At 39.5% G+C, this 20,882-nt stretch overlaps 1 protein-coding gene across 14 annotated transcripts in view; it reads right to left on the bottom strand.

Annotated features, from left to right (window-relative positions):
- The window catches only part of LOC138761991 (low-density lipoprotein receptor-related protein 1-like), a 1,165,126-nt gene that overhangs the window by 572,179 nt on the left and 572,065 nt on the right, over positions 1 to 20,882 (bottom strand). For all 14 annotated transcript variants that reach the window (XR_011356692.1, XM_069935089.1, XM_069935091.1 and 11 more), the window contains one exon: positions 4,497 to 4,628. Coding sequence is in view for 13 of the 14 variants with exons in the window: in XM_069935089.1 (XP_069791190.1) it covers positions 4,497 to 4,628 (132 nt within the window). In the remaining variant the exon portion in view is untranslated. The remainder of the gene's footprint in view (positions 1 to 4,496; positions 4,629 to 20,882) is intronic.

The raw sequence follows: 20,882 nt of genomic DNA, 5'->3' as shown, positions 1-20,882 counted from the left end.
TCGGAGACAGAGAACATTTGGTCTGAAAACTGATTGCCTGACTCTGCTCGGTCTTGCCGACACAGAGGAAGTCATGCCAGACGCATGAAATGCAGAAGAGGTGAACGTGAATTTTTGCCTTGCCTAAAAGGCAAGTTCAGTTATGTAAATGATGGTGAGAGAGGAGGTATAGGAACATGTGCTGAACTTCCTGCAGAGAAGGATGGGCTGTTGATGTGAAGGGATCAAATAATCACAGAGTGGTGCCTGGAGAAGAAACCTAGGGGTGGGGATGAGAAGATATGGCTGGTGGTGGGATGCTGTGTGGCTGGCCAAAATGATGAAGGATGATGTGCTGGATGTAAAGGCTGGCTGGGTAAAAGGTGAGGACCAAGTGAGCCATATTTGGGTCGTTTGCAAACTTAATTATCATATCAATCGTGTGTGTGTGTGTGTGTGTGTGTGTGTGTGTGTGTGTGTGTGTGTGTGTGTGTGTGTGTGTGTGTGTGTGTGTGTAAATATTCAGACAGATACTATATATTAGATATATATATGTCTGTGTGATATACGAACACACACAGAGATAGATATATATTAAGGAATAAAAATACAAGCACGTTTTTTTTGTACATTTATGATTATCTGGAAACCACTTAACCAAAATTCTCAATTATCTGAAATTATGCAAGTTGAAAAAAAATTATAGCTTCTTATGCATTTTTATGCATTTATAATTATGCATTAGCTATTTATGCATTTATCTTAGTTTGTAAGCAGAGATCACATTGTTTGGTAATTTTGCTTGAAAACCCTTCCATTGTTTTTTTTCTTGCTGCTTAAATGCTGATACAAGAATTCTATTGGTGCCACTGGGCTTCTTAAAGCAATTTCTCAGTTATCCAAAAAATCCGGTTAACCAAAAAATGTCTTTTCACAAGCATTTTGGATAATTGGAAAAAGTACTATATTAATATGAATGTACATACAAAGAGAGATATACACATATATAGAGAGATAAATATACCTTATAGTTGACACAATATATATGCACATGTGTATGTGCAATTATGTATGAGTATATACAGTAAGAACCCTGTCATCCAGATTTCAAGCAAATGGAAAAAAACCCCAAAATAAATAGGTTAAAAAAAAAGGAAGTTTAAAATTGAGACACCACACAATCTTAAGCAATCATAAAATTCACTTATCCCACATTTATTAATCCCCATTGATGCTGGATACCAGGGACTTCACTGTCAAACCACTGATTCTTAAAGCACAGATGTCTAGTCATAAAATTACTCTTCCACCACAGCCCTTTATCAACCAAGCCAATATTTTATCCAATTACTCACTAAGAACCCCATGTGATGTTGTCTTCTGGACGAGCTGAACACAAGGGATGTTGTCAAATGCTTCACTCAAGTCCATGTAAATAATATCTACTAGCCTATCGTCATCAATCATCTTTGTGAATCCTCTTCAGAACAAATTATACTGACTATCTCCAATCAATCAATTTTTTTTGATAAATGCAAGTTAATTTTTAAAAACATTCTTCAATAATTTCCCAATGGCCTAAAATTTACTGGATTATCCCGATTGCTCTTATTAAACTGGCTATTCTCCTGTTTTCTAAGATCTTACTTGTGGCTATAGAGGATATAAAGATAAGTTCAGGCCTCAGAAATCTCACCACCCCCACCCCCCCCACCCCGCATCCCCTTTCATTCCTTCAGTATCCTAGATTAGATTTCATTTGGCTATGGGGACATCAATTAGAATTTATCTCAAGATCCTTATGTGCTCTAGAATATCAACATCCCCACAGATTTAATGGATTATCTGGTGCTCTGGTTTCCTGAAATGTGATTAGGCTCCATGTTTCCACTCAAAACATGACATAAATCACAAAAAAAACTTTGCTCCATGAGCACATGCAATTAGGTTCTGTTTAAAATATATATTATGCAGTTTGCATTTTTATAAAAGCATCATTGGGTCCAAACAATACCCAATAGAATTTTTGGAGTTGCATTGAAAAGCCATCAGACTTGCACAATTGACAGACACTTGTGAGAAATGTGATCAGCAGTGTTATGGTCAACATCATATGACTGCATTTTTCTTGCATTATTTTTATTTATTATGTAAGGTGATTTATATCAATATTTGCACACTGATGCTACCATAAAAATGAATTTCATCATATGTCCATGACAATAAATTCTCATTCTGAACATCTAGTATAAAGGCCAAGAATCTTTATTACATGATATTCTTTTCACGTGTGGAATTCAATCTTGTACCTGACTAGTAAATGTAATTAGGTGAATTCTTGAAAATTGAATGTGATCCTCTATATGTTTAGTGTGTTTTGCATTGAGAACTATGTCCATATTTTCAGTTAGGGACATGCAGTTATAGTCATGTTTATCATATGAAAATATAAACTTTAGCTGGCTTATATTCTTACAGTCTACTGGGCTGATATCGCCTCCAACCTTGCATCTTGGCGCATCACAGTTCAGTGGGCAGCAACCTCCTTTGAAGAAGACCGCAGAGCCCACCTCACTGGCAAAAGACAAAGGAGGAAAAATCCAACACCAAACCCCAAACAACCAATTTTCCCTTGCAACCGTGCCTGCCTGTCCCACATCAGTCACCAACGAGCCTGCAGCAGACGTGGACATACCCCTCCATAAATCTTCGTCCGCGAAGCCAAGCCAAAGATTCTTACAGTATACATTTCACAAGATGCTTTAAGTTTGACAGAAAATAGAAAAAAATATTTAACTGTGATTTTAAACTATGAGTTCATCAGTAGAGCAACCAAGTCATTTCTTAATTATTGATTTAAATGGAGTTCCAATGAGGATGTACATCTTTTTCTTAATAACATAAATGGATGACAGCAGTTCATGTGTCTTTCTGCTTTCTTTCATTGCAATCAATCGGTATCAAACAAATGGGTTGTGGTGGCATTTGATTAGAAATCCCATTGCTGCACATAGCTATTTGTGAAAAAAAAGAGAAAACTGAGTTAACTGTTGTATCTGGGGACAACTACAAGGCACGTGTATACAGAATAGAAAGATTTGAATGTTAATTCTTTTTCTTTGCAGAAATGAAGTGTTATTCTCTTTTTCCACACTGAATTATATATCTGTGGTAAACCACAGCAATGGTCTGATTGGCTTTTGCTGGTTAGACATGCCTCCTGTAGAGCTCGTCGAAAGAATCAAAGACTTGTTGATCCAAACCAAGGCTTTTATTAGCAAAAGACAGGAGCTCTTCACAGGTGGCCGACCAGTCCAGAATGATCCGACCTGGCTAGGGACACAACCCTTTAAGGCCCAGACAGTAGGCGTGGCTTAGCTCTCAGCCAATCGCTGTAAGCACAGTCTAGATACACTATATATAGTGTATATATACACTATATACATTGGTGATAGATCTGTACTATCACACCTCCCAAGATTGATCCTTCCCACAACCCTTTGCATGCCCCCCCCCCCCTTCATTCTGCCAGGATCAGTCAACGAGGCTGGCTGCTGCTCCAGTCTACAGTCAATATAAGTTCTCAGTTTCACAACCTCAGTCGTTTAGGTAAATGATGGTCCATCGATATTTGATAAGCTTCCTTCTATGTTTCTTTTATACCCGAGGAGAATCTTCCAGATTATTCATCCCAGAAAAGATCTTCATTGACCAGGATAAGTCAAGGATCCAATAGGTCCTGTACCCTCGCTTGATAAATTTTCATGTCTGACATGGATGGGACTCCTCTTGGTTGATGAGAAACTTGTGGCACAGTTTCAAGTAGAGCACAAATTATCCTTTCATTCAGCAAATTGAGCTCAAAATCACTTAATTTCTCCACAGAGAGCTCAAGTTTGATCAATGGAGGAGTTGTTGGGTGATGGCATGATTACTAGTTTGGTAAGGAGTACAATATTTATTCCATAGGCTGACTGGCTTCAGCTGGATTATAAACAGATTTCAGTGGATGTTGCTGACTACATGGGGGCGGCGATAATGGTAGTGGTAGTGTGATTGATGGTGAGTGAGTGGATAGTGATTGCATGGAGGTTGTTGATGCATGAGAGATTCACATGATTGTGTTATATCCATCCAAATTGATGCACAGAAAGGAACTTGAGATATTAATTGTAAATGATATTGTCAGTATCAAGTCAACTTTCAATGCAATTTAAATGAATACAAATGTTTTTTCAGTTGCACGGAAAGAACAAGGGAAGTTGCAATCCTCTCATTTCCCCTACCACACATCACTGCTACAATTAGCATGCATACATGATTGATGTATTTCTCAACATGCGTAACAAAATTTCATATTTTTTTTACGTTTGGGAATGATTTTGAGTCCATCTCAAAAAAAATTCTGACAAACATGCTAATAAATAATATAATCACTCACAAATGTACACATTTTCAACTAGCTGAAAGTCATCTATGTAGCTTTATTTTGATGTGACAGAATTTCAGGCACTTACCATAGCAGTTCTTCTCATCAGGGGCCAGTTTCATTAGATGAGGACATGTACAAGCAGCAGTTCCATTGTAATTAATCAGGCACAAATGAGAACATGGCCCTTTGCCATTATTAGACTCACAAGGATTTGGTGCTGTAATTATAAACACAAATTCAATTCATTATTAAAATTTTCTTTTGCAGTTATTATCCAGCATATATGCGTAAATAACAATTGCAATATTCCACCTTAAATTAAGATGATAAATATTTTATAAATGGTGACAGTACCAATGGAGTTTATTAGGCAGAAACATAAAGTAAAAGATCCCATGAATTTAACAGTCCTAACAATTCCATCTTGGAATTGCAACCTATTACAAGCAATTTCTAACACAATGCAAGCAATGGTTTATCCTTGTTCTTTTATCCCTCAGTTTGCAACCCCATGAATTTGATGAAATAGGTTTTTCTTCGAATTACTGTTACAATTATTTAATTCCGCTGATAAGTCATTAACATTTGCTTAGAACAGAGAGGCAGTTCGTGCATTCCAAAGTGATCAGATTGTAATGTTTCCCCCGCACAACCCTACTACCCCCACAGATTTTGATCCACCCATTTAATTCCTCTGACAGTTTATTTTTGTGGAAAAACTTTTCTGCCATGAGATTAAATGAGGTTAACAAAAGGTAAGCAAAATATTTCATGTGTTCAAAATCTGCAAAGAAAATAGAAAATTATGAAAATTCTCAACACATCAGCAAACATCAATGTATGGAGAGAGGAAGAGTTAACTTTTCAGAGAGAAACCTTTAATTAGACAAAATTTGCATGCATTTCATGCTATCTTGTCTCCAGGATCTTTAAAAGTATTTATATATAATTTTGGAGTGTACTCAGGTATAATTAAGTAAATGTATCAGCCTATTATTGCTACATCCCCATAAGATAAAAATGACAACATGTCATTAGTTTCAGTAAAATTGGTTAAAATAGTGCAAAGAGATTTTTTATTTATGAGCAGAATGGATTACAGTTTTACTCTCAGCCTGCAGCACATTCCTTAAGTCATTCCTCAGGACAGAACTGGATCATCAGCCAGGAATTTGCACTAAGAGTTAAATTTGATGACCTAACTTGATTCAGAATTGATAACATTTCCACTGACGGGTGGCCAAGATGAAAATCAACATTACTGAATATGGAAACTCATCTTCAAAAACAGAAGCCACCTTTTCTCATTTATGTACCTTGAACTTTCCCTTTTTGGAATGTTTCCCATGCATTGATACAATTATCAAGTTTACATCTGTACAAAAACAAAGGCGAGAAATCAGACTGCTCAAACTACAGGGGAATCACGTTGCTCTCCATTGCAGGCAAAATCTTCGCTAGGATTCTACTAAATAGAATAATACCTAGTGTCGCCGAGAATATTCTCCCAGAATCACAGTGCGGCTTTCGCGCAAACAGAGGAACTACTGACATGGTCTTTGCCCTCAGACAGCTCCAAGAAAAATGCAGAGAACAAAACAAAGGACTCTACGTCACCTTTGTTGACCTCACCAAAGCCTTCGACACCGTGAGCAGGAAAGGGCTTTGGCAAATACTAGAGCGCATCGGATGTCCCCCAAAGTTCCTCAACATGATTATCCAACTGCACGAAAACCAACAAGGTCGGGTCAGATACAGCAATGAGCTCTCTGAACCCTTCTCCATTAACAATGGCGTGAAGCAAGGCTGTGTTCTGGCACCAACCCTCTTTTCAATCTTCTTCAGCATGATGCTGAACCAAGCCATGAAAGACCCCAACAATGAAGACGCTGTTTACATCCGGTACCGCACGGATGGCAGTCTCTTCAATCTGAGGCGCCTGCAAGCTCACACCAAGACACAAGAGAAACTTGTCCGTGAACTACTCTTTGCAGACGATGCCGCTTTAGTTGCCCATTCAGAGCCAGCTCTTCAGCGCTTGACGTCCTGCTTTGCGGAAACTGCCAAAATGTTTGGCCTGGAAGTCAGCCTGAAGAAAACTGAGGTCCTCCATCAGCCAGCTCCCCACCATGATTACCAGCCCCCCCACATCTCCATCGGGCACACAAAACTCAAAACGGTCAACCAGTTTACCTATCTCGGCTGCACCATTTCATCAGATGCAAGGATCGACAATGAGATAGACAACAGACTCGCCAAGGCAAATAGCGCCTTTGGAAGACTACACAAAAGAGTCTGGAAAAACAACCAACTGAAAAACCTCACAAAGATAAGCGTATACAGAGCCGTTGTCATACCCACACTCCTGTTCGGCTCCGAATCATGGGTCCTCTACCGGCACCACCTACGGCTCCTAGAACGCTTCCACCAGCGTTGTCTCCGCTCCATCCTCAACATCCATTGGAGCGCTTACACCCCTAACGTCGAAGTACTTGAGATGGCAGAGGTCGACAGCATCGAGTCCACGCTGCTGAAGATCCAGCTGCGCTGGATGGGTCACGTCTCCAGAATGGAGGACCATCGCCTTCCCAAGATCGTGTTATATGGCGAGCTCTCCACTGGCCACCGTGACAGAGGTGCACCAAAGAAAAGGTACAAGGACTGCCTAAAGAAATCTCTTGGTGCCTGCCACATTGACCACCGCCAGTGGGCTGATATCGCCTCAAACCGTGCATCTTGGCGCCTCACAGTTTGGCGGGCAGCAACCTCCTTTGAAGAAGACCGCAGAGCCTACCTCACTGACAAAAGGCAAAGGAGGAAAAACCCAACACCCATCCCCAACCAACCAATTTTCCCCTGCAACCGCTGCAATCGTGTCTGCCTGTCCCGCATCGGACTTGTCAGCCACAAACGAGTCTGCAGCTGACGTGGACTTTTTACCCCCTCCATAAATCTTCGTCCGCGAAGCCAAGCCAAAGACTTTGAACTTTCCCTTTTTGGAATGTTTCCCATGCATTGATACAATTATCAAGTTTACATCTAGTAAAGCAGAGGATGACAAAGCAGAGAGTTTTAATCCTGGGATGATTAGAGAAGTGGGGAGGGGGAGCAGTGGGGAGAGAGGGTCAGGGGATTATTGCATCTGACTTGGAGGTAGTTTGTGGTCAGCCTTCATCACAGCTACAGTTGGAGATAAAAACTCAACTACAAGTATCAATGAAACTGGTGTTCAGAGGGAATATTAGAAAATAAAAGGTTACAAATGAGAAGGCAAAGCAAAACATTGGGTTTTAGTGTCTATTTTCAAAACAGCAACATCATCCACAATATATCCTTATACTAAAAAGTTGGAGCGTATTTCAGCAACTTTAGTATTTATGAGATTCTTGGAACAGTAAAAAAAAATGTCCACATTTGAATGCATAATGCTTAGCAGATGGTAAAAAAATGGAGAGGCTCAGTTTACAAACTAATATCTTGGGATGTGTTTGGACCTGTCGAAGGATTGTGAAATGATTTTCCCCAATATCTTGGAGAAGCTCACTGGCAGTGCAACTTTAAGTAGAATGTCTGTCCACTTGGAGCATGACTGAAAGCTGGAAGTCTTTGGGCTGTGAAATTAACTACAAAGCTAAAAATTAATAAAATAACCAAGTTGTTTCCTATGAGTCAAATGCCCAGTTTCTGCATCTCACAGCTCTGTTCAAATGGGAGTGGCTAGGTTTCATTTTTGTTCTAAATTTTTGGGGGTTTATACATTGGAGCCTCTAGCACAGTGCCAGCCAAACCATATTTTAAGGATTTCTATTTTAGTCCATTTCTCCCAAAATGTAGAGGCCAAAAGATTGCCTGAAAATTATGGAACAGCCATTCACAATGGTTAACATTTGGTCAATATGAACACCAACATATCTAGACCTCCACACTTCAATTCACCATTGTATGTCACTGCCGGCAACTGCTTTTAGTCATTTCTTTTACTAATTTCCAAAATTACACTCATTAAAGAGATGAGTTAAATTATCAATTCTCCTTGTGGAGAATCACCTTGAATATACTTCATTTGGTGCTTTGCTCCAATGACTAAGAATGGAGACGTAAAGAGTATGTTAGCATACTTTTTTAATACCTTGAATTTATTTATGTGGTTTAGTTTCTACATGCTAAAAAAGTAAAATGTTAGGAGGATTTATTTTTGCATATGAAGTCATGCTATGCAAAATCATTAATGTTCCTAAATATCCCAACAAAGAGTAACAGTTCGTGCAAAGCTGTTACGGCACCATGCTTCGAATGGGGCACTCTCTGTAAAGAGTTTGTACATTCTCCCCTTATCTGCATGGGTTTAATGCGAGTCCTCTAGTTCCTACAACCTTTCAAAAAAAGTACAGGGATTGTAGGTTCATTGTTATCTTTTGGTGGCACAGGATTGTTGACTTGAAGGGCCTCTGACTGTGCTGGATGTCTAAATTTAAAGTTACAGTAAAATGTTCTACTTACTAGTTTTCAGTTACATGCAGCTCTCATTTAATTTAAAATCTACAAGATAAGAACACTTGTTTCAGTCAGACCAAGCCAAGTCAGATCAAGTCTGAAATAATGACGTGGCATATAACAGACACATGTGCCAAGAGAATGTGACCAGCATTGATATCTTCCTGTCCAACTCTGAAAGGTTGGGTTGCTAGACAACATACTCCACTACCAACCAACCCAAGCAAGCACCAACACACTGGCTTTATCGAAAGAAAAAAAAAATTGTGTCACGTTTGAAGATATGGAAAGGAATCCGACTTTTTCTTAAAAATAAGATGTGAATAGAATACACCTTCAATATTATTTGTAGACAAGTGCCACAAGAATCTCATATTATTTAAGGGCAGAGCACAATGAACAGTGAAGTTATTTTAAATCTAGTCTGCATTATTCAAAAAGTCCTGGATGCAGATATTTCTGGAAGGCATCAATTTGATCAATATTTAAGAGTAATTTCAGAAATATTTTCCTGTCTAAATTACATTTTATTTACTGTGAATTTTGAAATTCCATTGAACATTAGAGTCTCTGTTATGTTGAAACATATATGAGAGTTGATTGAAAATTGGTCTCCAATATGAACATTACCTGCAATTTTAACGTTAGATGTGAACCAATATTGCAAAACCTAAGATAGATGCACATTTTAGATTTTTAAAGTTTATTATTTGGATACCTTCAAAGAATGCACATTAAGTTCAATCTATTTTTTTTAACTTTTTTGAAGTAAAGATTTGACAGTGATAATTACAAGAGCTATGCCCATATTTAACAGTTTTCAGTCAATTCCTGTAATTGGAAAATTATTACCTACATGACAGAGAGTGATGAAATTTATTTCAACCAACGTATGTCAAAAATTGTCCCATATTTCAAGGAAAACAGTACATTTAATTGATATTACATCAGAACACCGCTACATAGGTAAAAACCCTTCAGTGCGCCAAGTCCGTGCCAACCACGAGGCCAATCAAAGTTGTCAAACTGCCTGCATGTGATCAATAACCTTTTATCCTCTGCCTTTTCTTCCTCTGGCAGCACATTCCATGCACCTATTATAGTCTGTATAAAAAGAAAATCTGCCTCGAAGGCCAGAAGAACTTGTCACCATGTTGTATCTCTTTTAAAAAAAATCTTGTTTCCACTTCAAGGTTGAACATATACCTTCTCATACTTGACATTTGCATCCTGGTGAAAAGACTGACTGCACCTTTCATGATTTTATTTACTCATTTATTGCCTGAATGTAATTTACCAAAGGGAAATGTACTCTCCAAAATATAAAATAGGAGCAGGGTATTTTTTTCCCCACTATTTTTTTCAGACGTACAGCATGATGACAGGCCCTTTCGGCCCACAAGTTTGTGCTGCCCAATTGCACCTAATTGATTTATAATCCCCGGTATGTTTTTAAAGGGTAGGAGGAAACCAAAGCACCCAGAACAAACTCACACAGACAGAGCTCCTTTCAGACAGTGTGGGATTTGAGCCTTGGTCCTAGTTGCTGGCACTGTAACCGCTTGGCGCTAACTTACGGTAACAGCGCTGCCTCATATATGTGAGTCATTTCAGCTTTTGGGTCATATTAGGTCTAAAATATTTTGTGATTGATCCAAACTAAGCACATTGTAGGATTAAATGCCCCAAGCTGGTCATTAATAACCATTCACCTTAACCAAACTTTGTTATACCAATCATTATCAAGATGAGCTCACTGTCTGTTTAAAGTGTTTAAACAGTGCTGGTCTTTGCTTTAAATCAGTTGAGGTCTTTTTAGCTCATGAAATGCACCATTGCACTAAAATGAGAAATTATAATTGACTTAATCATTGTTTATTTGATAGCTTGACTGCTTTGTCTTTATTGCATAAGCCCTGAGATATCGTTAGCAGGCTGTTAATACAACATGATGCACTCAACCAGTGCATGGTCAGGTCAGTGAAGCCACAAAAGATTCAGCAAAGCCCCAATGCAACACTTTTAAGCCAAATGCAAGAGATTTAATGTTGAAATTATTAAATTTGCAGTATCTATGTGGAAAATGTCATGACACAAGCTAAACCCTTAAAAGAAATAAAACAGTACCCCCCCCCCCATAGCTGACTACAAGCATTCATATTGGCAATTATTGAAAACAGCCATGCAAATTATTGCAACCAACCAGCAGAATAACTGAGTTTATCAGAACTAATTATTGATTGCTCTTGTGAATTCAAAATAACCCATATCCCCACATTTATTGACCATAGCTACTGATTTGCTGAAACCTTAATTGGGGAAAGAACGACACGCATCTACTCCTTGCTATCAAATCTTCATCTCGTCTAAGAATCAGCAGGTCTATCAAAGCCAATCAATGAACTGTGAAACTTACACACAATAAACACAAAATATATGCTTTTTTTAGAATCAGCTATCTGCAAACAATTTTTTGGATGATGACAACTTCAAGTAAAGGCACAAATCCAAGCTGCCACATGACTGTTCATCAGGTGCATGTGATGCAAAGTTAAACCTGTATCTGCATTTAATTATTTTTTTAAAATGGTTGATTTCACCTTTGGTCAGCGTTAGAAAGTCAGGATAATGTGAACTATTTTGTATCCATGTGAGAATACATCCTTCTCACTGTAATAACTATTGTGCACCTCTGTGGGGTGTATGTGTGTGAGCAATTCCTGAGAAAAGCATCAGTAAGTAAAATATCTTCTGTTATTTGAATTTTGCATCTCTAAGTTATTTAAGAAGCCTCCCAAGTAATTCCAGAGACATATCATAGTGGCAGCGGTATAAGAGAACAAGAATAAAGTCATACAATTAATTGTAAGTCACTGAAATATGAAGTGGGAAGAGGAGAATAAAACATTACTGGAAAAAAGATGACTAGAGCAACAGCAATTCACCCAGTGATGGACTGGGAGGCTGAAGACAGTGTTGAATAGTTTAAAATGTTTTAGCAGAAGTGCAATTTAGAATTCAAAAGTTATTTTAAAAATGCAACAGCAGAGGTGAAGGCCAATTATATACTTCCCTGGACAGGGGAGTGAGGCCTTGACTTATTTAATAGCTGGGAGCTTACAGAGGTGGATAAAAATGATTCAGAGCAGATATTTGCAAACTTTGCTTCTCATCTTGAACTCCGGCCTAATCATAGAATTAAACACTGAATTTCAAGGCTTAATGCAAAAGACTGATGAAACTGTTGATAACTTCCTCACTAGACTAAAAATTGTTGCTGCAAGATGCAGATTTAAGGATATAGAGGAAAGATGAGTTGATCAACAAATATTGGGGGGGGGGGGGGTGGGGGAGGTGCCCATCCCAAAGTGCAAAAGTCTCTAATAGGTAAGGATAGCTTGAAGCTGGGCAAACCTATTGACATAGCCAGAGCCTTCAAAGCCACAAGGACACGAATGAAATCCCTATCTATGCAGACCCACCCACAGCAAAGAAAAGAAAGGGCTGATGCTATAAAGAACACAATCAGAAAAGTGCAAACCCCCAAGATCTGCAGGAAGTGTGGCAGACAACACCCCTTCGATGATAGAAACTAATGCCTCGCATATGGTTCTGAATGTAGAGCATGTGGTAAAGCAAACCACTGGGCAAAGATGAGAAAGTCTGGTATGAAGAAAACAGTAATACCAGTGAAGAAAGAAGACAAGAAGAAGATCCATCACATAAAAGTAAACAACAATGTGGACTCCAACACCCAGATACTGGAAATAGAATCCATTCACCTTCACGAGATGTTGGGTGAGATGAAAAAAGGAAGCGAGTTGCACACAAGGATCCAAATACAGAGGACAATCCAGAAAAACCTAAAGGTGAAGCTGGATACTGGATCACAAAGCAATATCCTTCCACTCAGACTCTACTGCCAGATGTTCCCAGAGAACACAGTAAAAGGATATCCAAAAGACAGTGCATCGGAAAGAGGAAATGTCGCATTAATGGCCTAAGGTGGACCCATGATCAAGCAGCTAGAGAAGCTAAGATCAATGGTTGCCATAAGGGAAAGAAGATCCTCTGTATGTTCTACGTGGTAGATGCAGATGCATCAGCAATTCTAGGACTGGATAGCTGCTAGGAGTTGCAATTGATCTCTTTCATTTATGAGATCCAGATGAAGAAAATATCCAAAAGGATCAACAGAGACACTCCATTGGAGAACCGACCTCCAGTCACAAACAAGGCTGAGCTCATGAGGATGTACCCAGAATGCTTTGATAATTCAGTTGGAGATTTTGAATATCACATCATCATAGATCTAAACTGCAAACCTGTCATCCCTGCTCCAAGGAAAGATCCACTAGAGATTAAGAAGAAGCTGGAGCAAGAACTAAAGGACATGGAAAGGATGCAGGTCAGAGCCAAAGTGACTGAGCTGACTGATGGGGTAAATTCCATAGTGGTCAAATAAAAACCAAATGGCTGCTTGAGTATATGCCTGGACCTAAAGACTTAAATCAAGCAATAAAAAGGGGTCACTATCCAACACAAACACTAGAAAATATCACAGCAGAACTAACAGGATCCAAAAGCTAGATGCTAAGAATGGATACTGGAATGTGAAACTAGATGAGGAATCAACCTTACTAAAAATGTTCAATACTCTATTTGGTCATTATGAGCTCCTGCTACTACCGTTCGGCCTAAAGGTGAGTCAGGACATGTTCCAATAGAAGATCAAGGGTGTACAGAGGGTGTAAATGTGTTGTTGGCATTGTGGTCCACATCCATGTTTTTGGTAGAGATGGAAAAACTCATGATCTTTATCAACACAAGGTGATGGAAAGAACAAGAGGAGCTGGAATTAAACTTAATGCAGAGGTTAAAGTCATTGCCGAGATGGAGCACCCAAAGGACAAAAAGGAACTCAGAAGTTTCCTTGGGTTGGTCCAATACATGAGTGCCACATATGTCAAACTACACAGCAAACATCAGAGAGTTGCTGAAGGAAGACATGGAATTTTAGTGGTCACCAGCAGATCAGAGAAGTTTTGACCTGCTCAAAGAAATAATATGCAGAGAAGTGAAGTGGAGATACTATGTTTACAAAAAAGATCTCACTCTGCAAGTAGATGGATCTAACAGAAGCTTTGGTGCAGCATTAGTATAAGAAGAAAAGCTAATAGATTTTGCCTCAAAGGCACCAACAGCAGAGACCAGATATGCCAATACTGAGAGAGTGATGTTGGCGGTCATATACGGGTGTGAGAAGTTTCATTAGTTTCTGTATAGAAGCAAGTTTATAGTGGAAAGTGATCATTGCCCACTGGAACATATCCAGAGAAAGAACCTTAACAAGGCACCAGCTAGACTGCAGAGGTTACTTCTACGACTACAATTCTACGAATTTGTCATGACTTTCTCCGAATGAAAAATATGAATGGAAGACATGGGGATCAAGATACATCATCTCGTCAGAGAAGAAACCCCAGTGAGGACAATGCGCTGCAAATGCTTTTTCAACAAATAATTCAAGGATTGCCAGAGAGGATAAAGCAGATACAGCCTTCAATACATCAATATTGGTCGATCAGAGACGACATTTCATTGGAGAATGGTGGAATCAAGACTGATTATATCTGAAACAATTCAGAAAGAGATTCTCCAGAAAATACATGAAGGTCACATGGGAAAAGAGAAATCTAAACTCAAAGCAAAGTCAGCCAGTTACTGGACTGGTATATACAAATACATTGAAAATATGGTGGCTACATGTCAAATATGCCAAAAGTACAGAAACACACAACACAAAGAGCAAATGGTTTCCATAGAAGTACCTGACAGGCCATGGCACACAATGGGAGCAGACTTGTTCACTGAGAATCAAGAGTGGTATTTAATAGTAGCCTGTTACTACTCTAAGATTCCATTTGTCAGAAGGGTGAAAGACAAGAGGGTGTCAACTATCACCTCAGAAATGAAAGCACTCTGCTGAACAAGGAATACCTGAGCAAGTAATATGTGACAATGGAACGCAGTTCACGTCACAAGAATTTGAAAAACCGTTGCAGAGTATGGGTTTGTTATCACTACATCATCCCTAGACTACCTCAAAGGTCATGGGTTCATTCAAAGACAAGTGCAAACTGTGAAACACATGCTAGTTAAGTGTTACAAAACAAAAGACGACCCATACCTAGATCTTCTATCATTATGAGCAGAACTTCTAAATAAAATAACTCTGCCAAGCAAAATACACCCTCCAGACGACCAGGGGGAAACCAGAAGACTGGCTGACAAGCAAGAAGGATGCCAGCATTCTAACAAACATTGCCAGAACTCTTCAGAGGGCAACATATGCATATTCAAGAACTGATATTGAAAACATGGACCCCAGCAAAGGTCATCAGAGAAGCTGAGACACCAAAATCATATATTGTTGAGACAGACTCTAGCATTTATCTGAGGAGGAACAGAATTCACATCCGGCCAACACAAGATGTGATGAAGCAGAAAGCTTTAATACCAGCAAAGCCTGCAACATCAATATCAAGTGAAGAGACCACAACCACTAGTACCGAAACATCAACACAGCGGTTGTCAGGTGAAGCACAACAAACCACATCACCTACACGTGTACCACAAACACAGAGCCCAATGGTCACAGCCAAATCCACAAGATGGCGAAGCAACATACTGCCAGCAATGTGGTATCGATAAGAACTATTTAAAAATAGTTGTTCAAATAAATTAGTGTACAAGTTCAGTTACTTAAGTTGCACTGGAAATCAAGTGATAAAGAACACAATTTTTCTTTATCTTGAGAAGGAGGGATGTTATGTAGTCAGGATAATGTGAACTATTTTGTATCCATGGAAGAATACACCCTTCTCACTGTAGTAACTGTAGTGCACCACTGTGGGGCGTATGTATACGTGAGTGTGAGCAGTTTTCCTGAGAAGGTGGAAGGCATCAGTGAGTAAAGTCTTTTTTGTTATTTGAATCTTGCATCTCTAAGTTATTTAAGAAGTCTCGTAAGTAACTTCAGCCATAAAAATCAGCAGCAGGGTATTGAGCTAGCCGAGTTGTAATGTGGCCACAAGTTCCCAGCAGTTTTTTGAGGATTCACCACCAATCCGTCCTCTGAGTTAGAAGTTGGAAATGAGTTGGAGGACACATGATAGTGCATTCGACAAATTGTTTCACCAGGGATACATTTTCAGGAACTTAAAAACTGAAAACCCAGATATGTATTTGCCCTTCAGCATTGATGCATAAGCAATGATTCCATGTCCGATGCAGTTTGGATCTCAGTTTTAAAAATCAGTGCCCTCATGCAGACTGTTCAGACATCCTGAGTGAAGTCTCAGTGTCTGAAGCAGAAGCTAAATTATATTGGCTATATCAATTCAGTGAGTTGCATGTGTTCCAATAGCCACCTCAGTCTTGTCTATTCAGGAAAATCACATTTTTCAGGTAAACAATGATGTTTCCATACTGCCCAGTTGTAAGCCTAGAGTATTATGCTCTGAAACATCAAACTGAGAAGGGCTGCACAAACTTGGTGTGTTTATAAAACTGAGCAGTGTGCAGCCTATGTTAGTGTGTCCACAGCAGACAAAAAGTTACCTTTGTGTAGAGTCGACAAATTCATACCAGCTGAAGCTGATAACAATGAACAATATTGATCAACAATTCCACTAGACTGCTCAGCTGGCTGGATCAAAGTTGTTGACAAAATTGGACCCCTGCTCCACCAACAAACAACTGAATGCAGGCCAAGATAGTCAGCATCAACTGGTGATCAACATGGAGATAGGGCGTAACTCATACAGGACAGCAGAGAGTTTAGTCCTCTCTCAAGATTTTCCAGACGATAACAGAGAAATCCTGACAGGGAATGGATCATTGCACATTCAAGCTCAAAGTCCTGTTGATTGCCATGAGCATTGTGGAAAAATACCTTCTGACTTAGGATGGATGTTTTATTTTTTTCCCCTACAGTTATTTACATGAGCAAGATGTGAAGTTGAAACAAGCAAATGTTCAATTTTGCATGTCATCTATGCTTTAAAATCCCAAATGGGTGGCAAAGCCATTTCACTTTGCCAAAGTGGGAAAACTATCAAGATTCCTCAGGATTTTGCAGCATTAATTAAAATTTCTTCCAGATCTTGCAAAAGCCTTCTAAAATAAATGATTTTCCATATGATAAAACTTATGGAATCCATTGACACTGTCAAAGATGGAGCAGAGGCAAAGGTAACCAGGGAGGGTGCGCTTCGTTCACCTTTTTGATATATATTCATAGTCATAAAATCCAACAGCAGGAAACCAAGGCCCTCCAGCCCAACTTGTTCAGGCCATGTGTTAGATCTATCTTTCTCCTTTCAGCCCTCTAATCCTTTCCTAGCCTGCCTAAACTTGCAAAGATATCAGCACTGCCGCTGGTGCTGATCCATAGGGAGCAATGGAGTGGAGATGCAGCACTCCCATGGGGTCCAGCCTCCTTGTCGACTGCCATCAGCTCTGAACAGGGTTTAAACGGCCCATTGAGGGAGCCGATGGGGTTTTAGTTAAAATCCAATTACCGTGGATCTGCTCCCGAAATTACCTGCAGCACCAATGAGGGGTCGCAGATTCAAGGGAAGTGGAGGACTGGAGCAAGGCACCAGAGAACAGGAAGATCACGCACCATCTGTGAGGGAGAAGGAGAGGAGATGACCCACAGGGATGGTGACCACAGTGGTAGACCAGTGAGAGGGCTCTGCAGCTGAGGACCAGCGCACGTAGCAGACTTCTGGCAACTCGTGGTGAGGAACCCATGGAAGCTGTAGCTGCTGTCAGAAAGCTGCGAACTGCTGGAGACTGGCTTGAACTGGCTGGAGGGGTGCCAGGTATCAGAACCAGAATGCAAAGAGTGGCCGAGGGCGCTGAAGGGTTCCTGACCATGTCGAAAATTCAGATCTGCCGCTCGGGTTGCCAATAGTTTGGACTTGACTCTGTGTGGCTGCAGAAGCACTGGAGATGAATCTATGGACACTCGGTGACTCTGGTGGGGGTGGGGGGACTCTTTTACTTCTCTCTTTCTCTGATAAGACTGTAAATCTGACTCTACATTTGACTGTAAGAACTGTAAAAGACATTTAGGCAATTCCTGCCAGTGATGAATCTGACTGCTTTGCAGAAGGCAAAAAATAATTTCATGTAATATGACACTGTTTTAGTACTATGACAATAAATTAAATCTTGAATCTTGAAAAGTCTTTTTAACCCTTACAATTGTCTCCATATCTACCAGTTCCATTGGCAGCTCACTGCATATATCCACCACTGTCTGAGTGAAGAAGATGCACCTCTTTTAAATCTTTCCCTCTCACCTTAAATATATTCCTTCTCATGTCAGATTCCCCTATCCTCTTAAAAATAGCATGGCTATTTACCTTATCTATATCCTTTATGATCTTTTTAACCACTGTAAATCCCCTTTTAGCCTCATGCTCTAAAGAAAAAGTTCTAGCACATCCAGCCCATTTTTATATTCAATATGCCAGATGATTCTTTTCTGGACACTTTTCAGCTGAATGTGACCTGAACTGCTCACATACACCAAGTACAGTTTTGCACAGTTGTTGAATAATATCTGTGCTCCCACACTCCACAAACTTTACATATTCTGAACTTTAAATGCTTGTGTTCCTCAAGAGCTTTCCCAGATTCTCAGTTCCCCATTTTGATATACAGGCAGTCCTCGGGTTAAATACAAATGTATTTAACTCAAATTTGTATTTAAGTTGGAACATGTAGATGTGGTCTTTATTTAGTTAGGCAAATATTTATCTTTCTATATAGTATATTCAGTATACATTTCATCTTTCAATGCATTTAAAACACTTCCCAACACTAAACATCGTAAACATAATAGAGTACATAATAATGCAGTACTGTACATAAGCAAATCTAAAATTGATCTCTAAGCAAAACAGATTAGAGTTCTATAGCCAGTCTTTGACGACCCTATGAATACAATAAACAAAAAATAACAAATCACACCAGTTTTATTGACAATTCAGCACCCACTTTATATATCATTGTGCTGGAAGGTACTGTATAAAGGATTACTTTAGCAAGGGGGTGGGGAGGAGGAAGAAGATATGGATCATTTATATGTTTAATATTCACTATATTAAGAACAATCCAAGGATCAAACAGGAGAAGGGAAGCCTTTGAAGTGACCAGATGACAGTCAGTATCCTTGGAATGGCACACTGGTAGCAGAAGAAAACCAAGAGGAAATCTTTTCAATTCAAGACTCATCCGCAAATGCTATCACTATGAGATTTAACAATGCTGGTTTGGAGTACAGTTTTTTCATCTCTCATCAAGGTGTAGCTACCAAAGTGTGCAGATAAGAGTTTTATTTGGGTGATTAACAACATGAAAAACTGGAGCCAATTTTTCTATCTGATTCAGAAGTTATTCAATCCATTGGGGGCGGTGGGTGGGGTGGGGCACGGGGAAGATGCCACTTTTGAATTGAAATTATACTCAACCACGCTCGAACCGGAAGTTAACACCATTCTACTTCCAGTCGGCTTGCCGGTTCATAACTGCAAGTTGTTTGTGAATCCGGGGATTGCCTGTATCACAGGTCAGGAATACATACATTAATTAGGATGTGGTCTGAAGGTTTTGTGTTTACATGGCCGCTTTGAGAATATCCATGAAGGGTTTATTCTACTTTAGTACTAACGTTTCACAGCAGGAAACTTTTTGGGAATCTTTCATCAGCCTTATCCCAAGTTACCCACAAGACTCCAAAATAAAACATATTGCATTTGAAATGACATCAATACTCTAGTTGAAATTCTGTCAAAACTGTATCTCAAAACAAGAAGCACCAATCAGATTTCATCCTTAAAATTTGTGGGTTGATGATATTCACGCTGCTACAAGTGCAAGTTTGAACTGAAGAAATGAGGCCATGCAATAATAATTATTCTACTGTCTATGAATGTTCATGCAAGCAGAAATCCTGGATAAATTTCTAAAGGACAAAACGTCAGAGATTGTAAATGATGATGGCCAAGTAAGATTGGAAGATAATTGATTTTAAGTTGTTTTCCTCAGTGGAATTCAACAAATCACAACGTATCAAGTCAACAATTGAGCTAATTGAACACAAAGTATATACAATGCAAATGCTTCTAATGTTACAACATAAATATTTTACACCTTTGAAAGATTAAATGAAACATACACATTCTTCCAATGACATTCTGTAATTGTCTGAGTGCCTCTGACGATATTCTCCAAGTTCAATTTATTTTAATATGCATGGTACTTTAGCAAAAGTTTCTATGGAGCATCAGTAAAGTTCCAGCAAAACATTTTTTTATTACTTGTTATTACCATTCTACATTATTAGTTTTCTGCATGTTGGACACACAAATGTAAATATTTCAGCATAATATGCTGTGGCAACACACATGCTTGGAGTGGTGAACTGGCCCCGCCTGTTACACATGAGCAGTGGCGCAGCAGAAGCAAGGACAGTGTCGTGGGACCGTCTCTTCCGGTACAGACCAGAAGGGCGTATATGTGCTCACGTCATCTTAAAGGCTTAAAGTCTTGCTTAAAGGCTGCACATGAGATTCAAATGAAACCTGTTCGTTGTGATACCCGAGTGCACAGCCTGTCGCTTCAGTCTCTGCGCTGCGCTCACTCACGGCAAGTCCGCAAGACTTGACAGAATGGAACAAGCGGCTGTAGGTGCCATTATGTGAAGCTGCTGATTTTCTGGACCAACAGGCCCTGCACTTGCTTTGGCCAAGCAGAGGCCCAGTTCCAGATCAAAGAGATATCCTCCGATTCAATGAGATCCTTCTACATCATCAGCTCGCTCGGCCAGGAAACTTCCTCCCAAGTAGATGATCTTATTCAGGCACTGCCAGAGGAAGGTAAATACATGGCTCTAAGAAAA

The sequence above is a fragment of the Narcine bancroftii genome, chromosome 4, assembly GCF_036971445.1.
Source record: "Narcine bancroftii isolate sNarBan1 chromosome 4, sNarBan1.hap1, whole genome shotgun sequence".
Taxonomy (NCBI): domain Eukaryota; kingdom Metazoa; phylum Chordata; class Chondrichthyes; order Torpediniformes; family Narcinidae; genus Narcine; species Narcine bancroftii.
Note: the sequence above shows the minus strand (reverse complement) of the source record. Positions and strands in the feature narration are given on the sequence as shown.